At 56.8% G+C, this 14,760-nt stretch overlaps 2 protein-coding genes across 3 annotated transcripts in view; one reads left to right on the top strand and one right to left on the bottom strand.

The window, feature by feature from the left end:
• XPO7 (exportin 7) overlaps positions 1 to 1,352 on the bottom strand; it is an 88,212-nt gene extending 86,860 nt beyond the window's left edge. For both annotated transcript variants that reach the window (XM_036450099.2, XM_036450101.2), the window contains exon 1: positions 1,199 to 1,352. In XM_036450099.2, the coding sequence (XP_036305992.1) occupies positions 1,199 to 1,216 (18 nt within the window). In that variant the 5' untranslated portion in view covers positions 1,217 to 1,352. The remainder of the gene's footprint in view (positions 1 to 1,198) is intronic.
• A 6,603-nt stretch (positions 1,353 to 7,955) lies between these two features.
• DOK2 (docking protein 2) lies at positions 7,956 to 13,147 on the top strand. The gene is made up of 5 exons (XM_036450402.2): positions 7,956 to 8,559; positions 9,681 to 9,962; positions 10,173 to 10,260; positions 11,100 to 11,284; positions 12,022 to 13,147. Exons 1-5 carry the CDS (start codon positions 8,497 to 8,499, stop codon positions 12,670 to 12,672), a joined length of 1,269 nt encoding a protein of 422 aa, XP_036306295.1. The 5' UTR covers positions 7,956 to 8,496; the 3' UTR covers positions 12,673 to 13,147.
• The last annotated feature ends 1,613 nt before the right edge of the window (positions 13,148 to 14,760 follow it).

Below are 14,760 nucleotides of genomic sequence, written 5' to 3'. Positions count from 1 at the left end.
AGGATTAAAAAAACAAACGAAAGAATTAAAAAACCCAATTACAATAAGCAGTTGCTAACAGCCACTCTAAAGAAGTTTGACTGTGACACTGACAAAACTAGAAAACAAATCAAATATTACTTTTTCATTATTAACGTTTTGTGACACTTAAATCTTCCATAAACACATATCCAAAGAGATGCCCAAGACTTCAGCCTGAGAATCATATGACACAAAACCTGGGTGGTTGGTAACCTAGAAAAATATCTGAAGGCTTCTGATCATTGACTGGTGTCCATAACTGTCATAAAAATACCAGATCTAAGGCACAGATTGGAAGAAAAAAAAAAACAACTTTACGGAGTTTGCAAGAAATAAGCCTGAACTCCTCCAGGTCTGGTCCGGGCTGTCCTTTCCTAGGGCCTGTGCCCTGTCTGTGGAGAGGGGCCTGGGCCCACAACATGCAAGCCTCTGGCAGCTCCTGAACCGGATCAAGACCCTCCACAGCAGCCTCTAAACCCGACAGAGCACCTCTCAAGACTGACACACCCCCCTCCACCCTGCGTTTCTCGGGAGGTGTGGGCACTCAGCTTCCTCCCTGTGGAGACAGGGGCGCCGGGGGTAGGGCGGGCCTGCCTGGAGCACCCATGTTGGAGGACCGGGGAGCTGGGCCTGGTAGCTGTGTGATCAGGAGCGTGGGAGTGGAGGGCGCATCCGTGGGAGGGAGGCCGGAAGGGGGTCTCTCGTATTGGGGGGCAGGAGGAGGAGGGCGGCGGGAAGACCGGGCAGAGCGAGGCTCTCTTTTTGTGATCGGTTTCGGGCCGGCGGGTGTGATGGGGAAGTCCCCGCAGGGCAGAGGCGGCGGGGGGGGGGGGGTCTCCCTCCGTCCCGTGTCCCGGGGGCGCCGCCGCGGACCCGCGGGAGGCCTCCCCCGGCGGGAAGACAGGGACTGCGGAGCGCGATCGGCTGTTCACGCCAGGGTGGCGGATCCCCGCACCCGCAGCCCCGAGCCCGAGGCGTGGGACCGGGTGGGAGGGGATGGAGGAGGCCCCCGGCCCGGAGGCGGGAAAGGCCCGGAGCTCGGCCGGGCGGCGGCGGCTCGGGGATCCGGACGGCGACGGCGCGGGCCCGGGGAGCCCCCGGCCAGGAGGGCCGCGGGGGCCGCGTGCGCCCTCTCTCCACGCTGCGCGGCCGCCCCCTCCCCCGCCGCTCCTCTCACCTGCACATGATCCGCCATTTTGCTCCATTCATGCTCCTCTCCGGCCCCCTCCCCCCCAGCGCGCACCTCGGCCCGGCCGCCGCCGCCGCTGCCGCCGCCGCCGTCGCCGCTGCGCCTGCGCGCTGGGGCCCGTCGCTACGCCGGTTGCGTAGCGCGGCCGGGCTGCGCAGGCCCCGGCGGCAGGCCGGGGGTTGGAGAATGCGCAGCGCCGCCGGGACGCCGTAGAGGCGGGGGCAACGTCAGCGGCAGGAGCCGTCGGGGGCGGGGGTTGGGGGGGGGGGCGGGGCGGGCCCGGCGCGCGGAGGGAGGGGGCCGGGAACAAAGCTTTGTTTACATGGGTTTAAAGGGGCCGCACGCTCGGGCCGGCGGCGGGCGCTGGAGCGGGAGCTGGCGCTGCCTGAGCTCGGTGAGCGTCCTTGGGGAGGCCGGGACCTCTCCGCGCCCGGACCCCCGCACCTGGCGGACTCCTCTCTGGCAGAGCTTCCTCTTGTCTTGCCCCCGGACGCCCCTGGTCCCCCCCTCCCCCGCCTGTGACACTGCATCCCCGAGGGGGGTCTGCCCTGGTCCCCGCCTGTGACACTGCATCCCCGAGGGGGTCTGGCTTGGCCCCAGCCTGGGACACTGCATCCCCGAGGGGGGATCTGCCCTGGTCCCCGCCTGTGACACTGCATCCCCGAGGGGGGATCTGCCCTGGTCCCCGCCTGTGACACTGCATCCCCGAGGGGCTCTGCCTCTGCGCCCCCCCCACCCCCCGCGCATGACCCCACGTGGGATGCCTGCGATCTTCCCGACTTTCCAAGCCCGCGGCCGAGTTTGTTTGCGTCTTCCCAGCTTCCTGCTCCAGTCGACAAGGACCCTTCCTCTCTGGTCGTGGGTTTTACCAGCAACCCAAAGAGTGATCTTGTTTTCATTTCTATTCCTTCTCTCTTCCATAAACATTCACGATTTGGAAATAGCCGCCAAATCGTGGCGATGATAGAAACCTGCAGAAGGCACAGTCCCAATCTTCCCAAGTAGATTGTTATCTTAATCAATACTCCAGGCTGCCTGCCTCCTGAGGAGGGCCAGACGCTGGGGAAGTGGGGTTGGAGGGAGATCAAGGGGTTTTTAGGACCTCTGGGCTCAGTCAGAGTGGGAGAGCCATCCTGCTGGGTCAGATCAGGTCAGTTCCTGCCTGCCGAGGCCAATTCCAATCTTTCCCACTAGGAATTATCCGGTTAGATACTGCCGGCTCCTGCTTCCCATTGGATGCCGTCTTCCAATCAAGGGCCCCAGGTTAGATTTTAGCTGCATCCCGAGAGTGTTGGTTGTTTGGGGAGTTCGTACTGACTGGGGGCTACCATGTGCGATGGAAACGATGATGGTAGTGAAAATCACTTTCTGTTTTGGATAGAGTTGGATTGGTTGGTGCTAAGCGCTCTTTTCAGTCTTCGTCCTCCTCCTAGTGTGTCTTCCTGGTTTGCCGGGGGTGGGGCTGGGAGTGGGGCTAAAAACTACATTACCCAGACTTCCTTGCCGCTCTGGTTCTATTTGCAAGATAGACTCTAGACTCTGCCAATTAGATTCACTCAGAAAAGGTTAAGCCTGCAGAGCTTTTTTTTTTTTTTTTCTTTTTTTTTTTTTTTTTCCTGTTGCCCCATGAGATGTAGTTTGTTCCTTTTCCAGCCACTTTACAGTGTTGGAAACTCCCTGAGTGCAGAGAGGAGGGGTGGTTGGACAGATGCTTCCAGACCTTGGCATCACAGCTGTCTTCGTATGTTCTTGGAGTCACAGTTTCAATAGGAGTCTCCCAATACTCCACCTGTCTGACTGGGTGGAACTAACAGCTCCCTGTGGGTCAGACCCAAACCCATCTCCCACCACACCCTTCCTGCACAGTGGTTTCTCTTACCTTCCCCATCTCCGTAAATGGTACCACCATCCACCCAGTTGCTCAAACTAAAAACCCAGGAGTTACCTTGATGGCTGGTGTCTCAACAGTCCCCACACTTGGAAGTCCTGTTGAGTCTTCATCTAATACGTACTCACATCTGGCTACTTCTTTCATCTCCGAAGCTCTCACCTTATCTAGGCCCCCATCACATTTCCCCTGGGCTCTGGGAAGAGATTCCGAATTAGTTTCTCTGCTTCCTATCTTGATTTCTGGATAAGCCACTATGGAAAGTGGCTTATCCAGAGATCAGGATAGTAGCTTATCCAGAAATCAAGATAGGAAGCAGAGAAACTAATTAGGAATCTCTTTCCATAGTGGCTTATTGCTTCAGGACATTCTTTTAAAATCATGAAATCAGACCATTTACTCTCCTGCTTAAAAAATCCTTAAGTAGTCTCTCAGTGCATTTAGAATACATTCCAAATCTTGGCTGCAGGCCATGATGCCATGTGATCTGACCTCATCTCCTCTGTGCCACCTCTTGTTCGCAATGCTCTGGCCTTCTTAAGATATCTCTCACACAGGTGTTCCTGCTTTAGGGTCTTTGCACTTGAAGTAACTTCTGCCTGAAATATTTTTTTCTCAGATTTTTAAGTGGCTGTTGCCCTTATACCATTGACATTTTTTTTTTTGCAAGATAAAAAATAACCAAATTTAATACATGCATATGTATTCGAACCCCACATACATGGGAGAGTCAGAGACCCCACATACAGGAGAGTTCCAGGGATAGAAACGGAACATGGGGCCCTGGCCGGCGTGCTCAGTGGTTAGATCATCAACCCATGCACCGAAGGGCTGCAGGTTCCCTGTCAAGGGCACATACCTGGGCTGCAGATTCAATCCCCGGTCAGGGTGCAGCCAGGGCACATAGTGGAGGCAACCAATCCTGGGGGAGAAGTAATAGCTTCCTGTGGGCCAGAAACATGTCTTTCAAACTGATATTTCTCTTTCTCCCTCTTTCTCTCTTTCTCTCCCTCCCTCCCATCCACTCTCTCTAAAAATCAGTGGGGAAAAAATATGCTCAGAGAGGCTTTTCTCATCACTCTATTGAAAGTTGCTCTGTGACCCCATCTCCATCATACTTATAACATTGTCACTGTCTATCCAAGCCTATTTACTTACATATTTACACTTTTCATTGGCAGGGTCTCAACTAAAAAGTAACCACAATGAAAACAAAGATTCTATCTGTCCTGTTTATGTTGTGTCCCTAGTACCTCTGTACAGAGTAGATGCTTAGTAACTAAATTTTGAGTTAATTAATTTCTTTATAGCTCCGTCTTATTCTAGGGGAGTTTGGAGCTCATAGGAGAACATAAAGAATTTGAAGTGTTATGTCAATATGAAGGAGTATAATTATGTTGTAAGCCCTTCCTCTCAGAGTTTCTGCACTGTTCTTTCTCGCGCTCTCTCTCTCTCTCTCTCTCTTCTTTTTCTCTTCCTCTCCTCTCTCCACTCTCTCTCAATTGGGTTCTATTTTTACTTAGTAGTGAGAGCCACTTCCAAGCCATCTTTGAAAGCTATTTTGATAAAGCACACCACATGATATATTTAATGGAAAAAGAGCGAGGGCTATAACAATGAAACTCAAGACTTGAATTGTCTACCCCCCTTCCCCCCAATCAGGAACCAATGGGGCAAGGAGGTGAGGGGTGTCCCTTCCTAGACTATAAAGCAAAAAGAGAAGCCAGGGGCACCCTGCACCTCACCTGTGCCTCTGGATAAACACGGGGACCCTTTATAGTGGTTGCTCTTTTTGTCACTGGTACCTGGATTCACCTATGGCTGGTCAGAAGGTATTGGGGTTAGTACTTCTATGCAGGGTCCATCCTGCCAAGGTCACTGGGAAGTGCCTTGAGGGGGGTCGCTCTTAGGACACTCCTGCTGGCCTGTCTTCTGCAGACAACAGCAACAGGAAGCAAATTTCTCCAGCTGCCACCGTCAAGGGAGGGCATAGGGGTGTCTGGAATACCTAGGGGCTCCGGGTTTAAACAGCTTTCCAGTTGTCTGGTGCGCTCGGGTGCCCCCCTGTGGTTCCAAGTGGAAAGTGTCCGGTAGGGGAAGGCATCAGGGTGTGTGTGTGTGTGTGTGTGTGTGTGTGTGTGTGTGTGTGAAATCTATTGTCTTGCTACTCACAGTGGGGTCTGGTCCACGCAGCAGCAGCAACAGCAGCAGGATCTCAGCTCTCACTCCACGCCTGTATCAGAACATGGACTTTGAACAAGATCTGCACATACGTTTGAAAGGCACTGCTCTGCCAGCCTCTGGGATGGCCCTGAAAGCCCTTCTCACTCTGTATGAGATGCTGATGTTGGCCACTGACCACACAGCTCTCAGGGAATATCTCTCCTTAGGAACCGGAGAGCCGTCCCCGGGACCTTTCCCCATACCAGCATCCTTGGTTCTCCTCTGGTCTCTGGGTCAACCTGTTGGAGCCCAGGCAGCAGGCCCGAGTGCCAGGAGCTTTATGCAACTCAGTCCTCTCCTCCAAGAGCTCACAACAGCCATCTTTTAAAGCTGTTTCATTTGTTTATTTTTAATTCTTACCTGAGGACATTTTTCCATTGATTTTTAGAGAGAGTGGAAAGGAGAGGGAGAGACAGAGAGAGAACTGTGGATGTGAGAGAGACACATCGATTGGTTGCTTCCTGCATGAGCCCTGAACTGGGGCTGGAATTCAAACCTGCAACCAGGATATGTGCCCTTTAAGGGAATCAAACCTGGGGCCTTTCAGTCCATGGGCTGACGCTCTATCCACTGGCTAGGGCTAACACTGTTTTGATAAAGCACACCGGGTGTGAGCAGAAAGCCTGGGGTGTGTCCTGCTCTGCTCTCCTTCCCAAGGCAATTGAACTGCAGGTGGTAGAGGAAATGGCCCAGTTACATAGCCCCCATTATGGGGTTACCACAAGAATGCTGGTCTAATTCTCCCATTTCACCCAACATTTCTGCATCAGTCCTCCATCAGATTGCTTCTTAAAGCCTTCTGGCTGTGAGTTTAACATTCTCTAGGAAGCTTAGATTTCCCTAAAGAATGTATCTACCTTCTTGCATGGAGTGTGGTGCCACTTAGGGGACAGCAGTTAAAGGACCGTTGGATGAAAGATCAGAAGCCCCAGAACTTCCTCCTCTGCCCCCACAGCCCCGTGACCTCAGGAGGAGAGTTGCAAGCAAGTGCGTTCCTATTATACTTGCCCTTCCTTCTTCCAGAGCTGGGCAGTGAGGCCGCTAACAGTGTGTGTCTCTGGGAATTTTGGCAACTGAGAAGTAAATTTTTTTTTTTAATGTAAGAGATTGTATTGTGACTTTAAATGACAGTCTCAAGATGAAACTCGAGTGTCTTTATAATGCTCACAGAGTCTGGAGAGATGGTAACGCCAGCAGTTTAGAGGTGCCCCAGGAGCGAGCGAGGTGTGTTTGGGGACGTGCATGTGTCTGGAACCTCAGGGAGGTGGTGTCAGTGTGTGTTGTCCTCGGGGCAGGAAGGAGTGCTCCCGTGGAGAGGAAGAGCCGTGTGTGAAAGTGATGAGCTGTCATGTGCCTGGTGGGCTGGTGGTGTGTGTGGCTTTGGCTCTTATGGAGCTGAGAGGCTTGGGTTCTGGTTTAGTGGCCTTGAACATGTTCCCTAGACCTTCCTGAACATGTCTCCTTATATTTATTTATTTGTTTGTTTATTTTTTTAAAATATATTTTTATTGATTTCAGGGAGGAAGGGAGAGGGAGGGAGGAAGGGAGAGAGAGAAAGAGAGAGAGAGGGAGAGAGAGAGAGAGAGAGAGAGAGAGAGAGAGAGAGAGAGAGAGAGAGAGAGAAATGGCAATGTGTTGTAGTGTACCCCCATCTTACAAAGGATGCCTCTAGAAGTCAAATTGTGGAGTCATCTATTAAAGGCTGGCAGCATATGAGGGGCTAAATCTCGCAGCCCCGAAACCGCTTGCCACATCTGGCTTATATCGGCAGAATATCATAAAGGAATCGATTATATCTTTGGGTCCAAAATGAGGAACCTGTTTGGCAAAGAGCATTTTTACAGAATTGAAATTGAGCAAGTTAGTTATCTAAAGTATCTACGAATCACTGAACCGACAGAAACACATTATCTGGGACCACCGGGGCAATTTGGGATAATTGTGCTGTCCAGATTCTGGGACCACTGAGTCAATAAGAATGCACTATCTGTAGCTATTGAGGCAATTTAGGGTGATTTGTGAACTGGTGAATATAATAGAATCAGGGGCATAAAATGGGAGGGGATTGATAATTCTCAGGGGGAGAGGAGTGTCTGAGTATGGGGTACGAGAAGAGGACAAAAATCATACACCTGGATGAGGACAGCGGGTGGGGGAAGGTAAGGACAGAGGGTGAGGTGGGGACTGGGTGGAGGGAAGCTATAGGGGGGAAAAAAGGAGAAACAATTGTAATAATCTGAACAATAAAGATTTATTAATTTTTTTAAAAAAAAGGATAATTTGTGCTCTTCTGATTCCAGGACCACTGAGTCAACCGAAATTCAATTATCTGTCCTGGGTCCCAGAAGGATGTGCTTCGATGACCAGTGAGATCACAATCAATGGGATATTCAAACCATCATCAATGGAGTATTGGGACAGCATACATAAGTTCAGAAAATCAAAATAACTTTTAAATAAGTACAGAACCCAAAACAGCAAGATTAAAATATTACCCACGTACGGTAATATTTTGGCAACTGTGAAGTAATTTTTTTTTTTTAAATGCGGAAGGGGTGCTACCATACTTCATCTGATGAGAGAGAACCGTTGATTGGCTGCCTCCTGCACACCCTCTGCTGGGGATCAAGCTCGAGACCCCAATTGAACCCTGGACTCTTCAGTCGGTGGGGCTGATGCTCTATCCACTGAGCCAACCCGGCCAGCGCTCTCATTTTTAAACTGGAAGTTGGGCTGGTTGATTTCTAGGTTCTCTTGCAGCCTGTCATGCAGACCAGCAGTCTGAGTGTGGGGCCTCTGCTGCTGGCTTTACTGTCAGAGCTGGTTCCCGGGGGTCAGCCACTCTCCTTTGGTGACTTCCCACTCCAGCTTCGGGACCCGAGTTGTGGCTCCCCGGAGAGCTGGAGTTGGCTGCGTGGAAATTATCTCTCACTGACTGAAAATGCAGGAAGCTTGAGCTTGAAACTCGCTCGTCAAAAAGAAAAAAACACACACAGAGCAAGAAACCACAGGGCTTATCAGCCTGTCGTCATCAGGCAGACTAGAATAGTGCAGAGAACTCTAGGCAGAGAGGAAATGAACTTGAGAGAAGGGGGAACACACAGGGCAGAGAGGAGAGAAAGAGGGCGGGAGGGGAAGGCGCAGGCTGCAGGGCAGGGCCCGCCATGGTGGGAGGATGGAAGACGTGGTGGTGAAGCAGGGCTTCCTGTACCTTCAGCAGCAGCAGACGTTTGGAAAGGTAGGAGGAGGCGGCGGGCTGGGCTGGGCAGAGGGGCTGGGGGTTGCCAGAAGTTCCTGGGGAGGAGAGGGGTGCGCCCAATGTCCCCAAACCCTTTCAGGTGTGTGTGTGGGGGAGGGGGGGACTGCACATCACCATGTTAGACCCAGAGCTTGGCTTGGGAGGGCTCCTTCCTCAGCAGCTGCTCGCCTCCCCAAGCAGGCCCCAAACGGTGCTCTTTGCTGATGCTGCTCCTGGGGGGAGGGGAGGGGTAAGGAAGACTCTAGCTCCCTCTCTTGCTCTGGTGGCTTCTCGCGGGGACACCTTGGGAGGGAATGGAAGAAACAGCAGAGGGGGCATTCAGGAGTGCAGTGGTGACTCCTTCTTTCCCTGCCCCATGGGGTAGGTTTGGCTGGTGCTAGGCTTGAGCAGAGCCCCAGGGTGTCCAACCACCTTCTCCTTCTTTGGCTTCCTTAAATGCAGAAGTCCTCTTCCCTCAGCTGATCCACACAGGGCACCCGTCTCCTCTCTCCTCTCCTCTCCTCTCCTCTCCTCTCCTCTCCTCTCCTCTCCTCTCCTCTCCTCTCCTCTCCTCTCCTCTCCTCTCCTCTTCTCTTCCCTCCTGCCTTCTCCTCTCTTCTCCCCTCATGCCCTCTCCTCTCTTCTCCCCTCCTCTCTTCTCTTCTCCTGTTCCCTCCCATCCCCTCCTCTCCCTTTCTGTCCATCCTGTCAAGAGATGAGGTGGGGAGATTCTGGAGGGTCACCTGAAGTTCCTGGAGAGAGACCTTCTACAGAGTGAGATGCTGGTCTGCAGCCTGGGCCCGGGCATCAGTGACTCAAGCTTTCCCTCCTCCATGTGGATATCCTGGGCTTGCCTGCCTGGCTGCCTCAAAGTCCACCTTCATGTGCTTTTTCTGCCTCCGGCTCTCTCTGCTGTCATCTGGGCGTCTTCTTGGCTGCTTGCGGCGGCTCTAAGTTCCAATGCTTCTCGATTCCTCCGGCGGCTTGCCTCCGGGGTCTCCTGGGATCTTTACCTCTCGCCCCAAGTTGCTGCCCCAGCCCCTTCCCATGGGCCCTCCACTCCCTTCGGTCACCATCTCTCCATCTCCTCTGGGCACCTCCCTGCCACGCACCCGGGTCAGAAATGGCGCAGGTTTGGGGCCATGCTGTACGGCCAGTCGGGCTGCGCCCTGGCCCGGCTGGAGCTGCAGGAGGGCCCGGAGAAGCCGCGTCGGGGAGAGGCCGCCCGCAGGGTGATCCGCCTCAGTGACTGCCTGCGGGTGACGGAGGCCGGCGGGGAGGCCAGCAGCCCCCGGGACACCAGCGCCTTCTTCCTGGAGACCCGGGAGCGCCTGTACCTGCTGGCGGCCCCCACTGCCGAGCGTGGCCCCTGGATGCAGGCCATCTGCCTGCTGGCCTTCCCGGTGAGCTGCCCAGGGGTGCAGGAGAGGCCCGGGGTGTGCGGGAGGTGTGAGAGCCAGGGCCAGGGTGTTGGAGGGCAGGTCTTTGGTGGGGCGACCCCCATCCAGAACGCAGGCAGGGCAGCAGGCTGAGTGTGCCCTGAAAGGAAGCTGGGGCTGGAGGTCGGGCTTGGGCCGGGGCTTGGTGACATGGTGAGGCTGGCCTGTCCCCAGGGCCAGCAGAAGGAGCTGCCGGGGCCGGAGGGCCAGGGCGGCGGACCCTGCATGGAGGAGAATGAGCTGTACAGCAGCACGACCACAGGTGAGGGGCTGCTGCTCGCTCGCCCAGGGCGGGGCGGGGCGGGGCTGGAGGAGGTGTGGGCCAGCAGGCGCGTCTTGTCTTCCTGCTTGTGGTTGTCCCCAGCGTGGCCAGTCCCCTGTCAGCCTCTCCGCATCGCTTCCGGGCCTGGCCAAGGTGGGGAGCCTGGCTGCCTGGACTGCCAGACCTTCCCCCGCCCCCCCCCCCACCCTGTCCACTCCCTCCCACCCAGGCCCTGCTGGTGGAGAGGGCAGGGCTGGGGGGACCACGGAAGGTGCTGCTGCTCTCGAACCCTCTGTGGTTAGGAGCTGGGCAGCTTCTGGAAAATAAAAGAGGCTTTCTCTCTGTGGCTGGAAGGGGTCCTGTGGGAGGTTTCTGCTGACAAGGCCCCCCTCCCGCCTCTTGCCATCAGTCTGGTCCTCTGGGCGGGAGGGTGCGTGTGTGTGGGTGTGGGCAGGAGGGGCAGGATACGGGGCAACCAGCCTCCACCTCGCAGAGGGCACGGTGGGTGGCATGGGCAGTAGGTGAGGGGGCTGAGGGGGGGGGAGGGCCAGGTGCACCTGCAGCTGAGGCAGTAGGGATTGGGGTGGGGTGGGGTGGGGAGATGAGACAGAAAAGATGAGGCTGTGGCTCTGGCAACAGGTCGGAAGGATGTGGGCAGGAGGTTGGGGTGCATGTGGCTGGGGCACGGTGCCTGTTGGGGTCGGGGGGCGGTACGTGGCATTTGGGGGAGTGTGACCTGGCGAGGAGCAGGTCATGGGAAGGGAACGCCACTCCTGTATGACCGCTGGCTGCCCCCTGAGAGGGTCCCCCTTAACAGCCTTCTCTTCCCTCCTCCCCAGGGGCCCCCTGCAAGGAGTTTGCTGTGACCGTGAGGCCCACGGAGGCCAGCGAGAGGTGCCGGCTCCGGGGGGCCTACACCCTCCGGATAGGAAAGGGGGCCCTGGAGCTGTGGGGGGGCCCTGAGCCGCGGGCCCTTGTGTACGACTGGCCCTACCGGTTTCTGCGGCGCTTTGGGCGCGACAAGGTGAAGGGGGGGCTCGTTGGGGGGTGGGGGTGGGGGAGGGGTGGATCTGCAGCAGGTGTGGAGGGGGAGGGTAGGGTGGGGGAGGTTGTCAGGGAGCAGAAAGGGCCCTGTGAGGACGCATGGGAGGAGGAAGGAAAGGGGAGAAAGGCCCGAAGGAGGAGATGGGAAGGACCAGAGGAGGCGGAGGGAAGCAGAAGAGGCAGAGATGGGAGCCGGGGAGAGAGAAGGTGGAGTGGCGGAGCCTGGAAGGAGGCCGGGAGAGGGGAGCAGTCCGAGGGGCAGGCGTTACTGAGGGTGAAGGCTGTGCCCAGCTCCACACTTGGATGGAGGAAGGAGGATGCAGGGAGAGAAGGAGAAACATGGAGGAAGGGAGCAGGAGGCTTGGCCGGTCCCCGTGGGGCAGGCTGGACCTGATGGGTTTGAGTCTCAGAGCTCGGAGCTCCGTCCAGGGGAAGCAGCCCTGACCCGTGGCCTCGCCCAGTGGCCGGCAAACCGCGGCTCTCGAGCCACATGCGGCTCTTTGGCCCCTTGAGGGTGGCTCTTCCACAAAATACCACCTGCGGGCACGCATGTCCAGTGCGATTGGAACTTCGTGGCCCACGCGCAGACATCGGTTTTCGACTCTCAAAAGAAATTTCAACCGTTGTGCTGTCGATATTTGGCTCCGTGGACTAATGAGTTTGCTGACCACTGGCCTAGCCAATCGACTCCCCTCCCCACTCTCCCCTCTCCCCCAGGTAACCTTTTCCTTCGAGGCTGGGCGGCGCTGCGTCTCTGGAGAGGGCAACTTTGAGTTCGAATCCCGGCAGGGCAATGAGATCTTTTTGGCCCTGGAAGAGGCCATCATCGCCCAGAAGAATGTGCCTCCCGCTGGGCCGCCAACCCAGCCAGCCCCAGCCCCAGCCCCAGTCACAGGCCTCGGAGCGCTGCCCAGGCCCGAGAGCCCGTACTCCCGGCCCCACGACTCCCTGCCGCCACCTTCACCCAGCACCCCGGGGCCCACCGCCCGGCCCCGCCCGGAGGGGGAGTACGCAGTGCCCTTCGATGCCGTGGCCCGGAACCTGGGGAAGACCCTGCGGGGCATCCTGGTGGTCCCGCCCCCGCCCCGGGGGGACCCTCTGTACGACAGCATCGAGGAGCCCCGGCCCCCACGGCCGTCACCGTCACGATCCGACCACATATACGATGAGCCCGAGGGGGTGGCCGTCCTGTCCCTGTACGACAGCCCGCAGGAGCCCCAGGGTGAGGCCTGGAGGAGGCAGGCCACAGCCGACGGAGCCCCCGGCGGCCCCCAGCACGGCTACCCCGGGGGGCAGGACTTCCCTGCTTCTGGCCTGCCGCTGGAGACCGAGTATGACAACGTCATTCTGAAGAAAGGCCCCAAGTGACGGTGGGCAGAGAGAGTCTGGAGCCCACGGAACGCCAGCTCTGAGGTGGGCGACCACCGGGGAAGGGGGTGGGCTGGAGAGAAGGAGTGGGAGGGGGAAGGCAGGCCTCCCTTCCAGCTGCTGCTGCTGCTCACTCCTCCTGCCCACCTCGTCCCGGGAGCCTCCCCAGGACTCATCCCTCCCTGGGTCTGCTGGGACTGCTGGGACTGCTGGGTCTGCTGGGTCTGCTGGGTCTGCTGCATGAGTCATGATCCAGAAGCAGGAAGAATGCCCTGAAGAGACCCACCCTCCTCCTACCCTTTCCCACTTCCCCTTGTTCTTTCCTGGGTCTAAGGGGGTCAACCTCAGGCATTTAGGACAGAAGACAAAAGCATGTCAGCAAGTCGCTCCATTCCTGGGTTTGCACAGGCCTCCGGGCTCGAAGGGGGCGCTGCAGGCGTTGGACTTCTCTGTGGCATTAAACATTTCCAAGGTGTTTTTGTGTGGCGAGTGCTGTGGGCCGGGGACCAGACAGCCACAGCCTGGGGTGGGGGTTGGGGGGATGTGAGGGCAGGGAGGGGAAGGAGCCCTACTATTGGTGATTCATACCCCTTTCCCAGCGGCGGTGTCCTCTCTGGTCCCCAGCATCTGAGTCGGGATCTGCAGAAGTCAGGCCACCCCAGGGGAAGATGTCCAAGCATCCCCAACCCCTTGCTGGTGTGGGGCCAACATCAGGAAAAGTGGAGAGTGGGTGTCTGTGTGAAGAGCCAGGCTAGGGGACAGGAACGGGTAGGCAGATTTGAGCGTCTCCTGGATGAGTCTTGCTCTCTCTGTACCAGGAGAAGGTTCTACCACCCACATGGGCTTCCTTCACAGGAAGTGTCATTCACCACAGGCCTGTGTCCCACTCGCCCACACATCGGGGCCCGGGCACTCTCTTCACCAAAACCTGCTTTCCTGGCAGTTCTGCTGCCGGCCAACCGGCCAGCAGCACGGAGCACCGTTTGTAGGCTCCGGACTGCCCTGGTCTTGAGGGGCTGACGGGCCAGAGGGGGTGGCGACAAGGACACAGGTGTCTGTCATGAGAGGAGGGCTTATGGACCGGTGGGTGACTCCGGGCCTTGGGGCCAGAGGAGAAACCTCTGGGCTCACTGGAGGACCAAGAAAGGCTTCCTGTGGAAGGTGGGTTTTGAGGTGGACCTTCAAGGTGGGAGGGACTTGATGAAGATTAAGGGCGTGAAGAAGAGAGCATCCTGGGTAGAAAAGCCGGCAAGAGTGAAGGTCGGGGAAGGTGCGGACAGACTCAGCAAAGCGCTCAACATTCCTGTGGAGGGAGCAGGCGGGCCTCCGGCTGGGAAGGGGGCCCTGGCCACGTGGTGGAGGAATTTGTAAGTGATTCGAGGGAGGGAGAAATGACAAGTCTTCTGAGTCGAGTCCCCTACGAGCTGCACACGGGAGCAAAAACCCCTTGGAAATGGACGGGGTGCAGGGTGGGCCAGGCTGAGCTGTAAGGGGAGCTCAGAAGAGACTGTGGATTCAAACAACGCTGCAGGGACCCGGCCTGGAGGTCTGGGAGTCTGTCGGATGCTGAACACGCAGAAATAGGGTGTCTAGAGAGATTCAGGTTTTGGAAAGGAGAGCTTGGTTTCTGACATGTTTCGGTTAAGCTGGCTCTGTTCTACCCACCATGAGGCGTGCTCGGAGCAGGTGGAAAGGGGCTCTCAGGTGAGAGGGAGAAGAGCTAGAAACCTAAGAATTGCCGGCAGCCTCCCAGGTGTGCTGGGATGTAAGCTGTCTCTCTCCATGCCTTTGCTGGCATGAGAGCAGGCTGGACACGGGAAGGCCCTGTGCAAAAGGGCTGTCCCTCCTGCCACCGCCTGGGCCTACCCCCAGGATACACTGCCCCTTGGGGTTTCAGTCGTCCCCCATTCCAGGCCAGGGGTGGCTAGGGTGTGTGTGTGTGGGGGGGTGTCTCTCGTTTCGTATTGGTCAGTAGCACTTGAGGTGGACGTTCCAGCTCATCCCAGCAGGGGGCAGTGTTAGCCTGTGGAAAAGGCTGCTGGGGTCCTATCTGCTGTCAGGTCTTCTGGCTGGACCCTGAAGGAGGTT

Source organism: Pipistrellus kuhlii, unplaced genomic scaffold (genome assembly GCF_014108245.1).
Source record: "Pipistrellus kuhlii isolate mPipKuh1 unplaced genomic scaffold, mPipKuh1.p scaffold_m20_p_21, whole genome shotgun sequence".
In the NCBI taxonomy this organism is placed as follows: domain Eukaryota; kingdom Metazoa; phylum Chordata; class Mammalia; order Chiroptera; family Vespertilionidae; genus Pipistrellus; species Pipistrellus kuhlii.
The sequence above is the reverse complement of the archived record's forward strand: the minus strand, read 5'-3'. Positions and strand labels throughout refer to the sequence as shown.

Excerpts from the sequence above, each read along its gene's own strand:
- DOK2 (XM_036450402.2), top strand. The coding sequence starts at position 8,497 with ATGGAAGACGTGGTGGTGAAGCAGGGCTTCCTGTACCTTCAGCAGCAG. Across the intron at positions 8,560-9,680 it reads AGCAGCAGACGTTTGGAAAG|AAATGGCGCAGGTTTGGGGC; the intron begins GTAGGAGGAGGC and ends CACCCGGGTCAG. Across the intron at positions 10,261-11,099 it reads GTACAGCAGCACGACCACAG|GGGCCCCCTGCAAGGAGTTT; the intron begins GTGAGGGGCTGC and ends CCTCCTCCCCAG.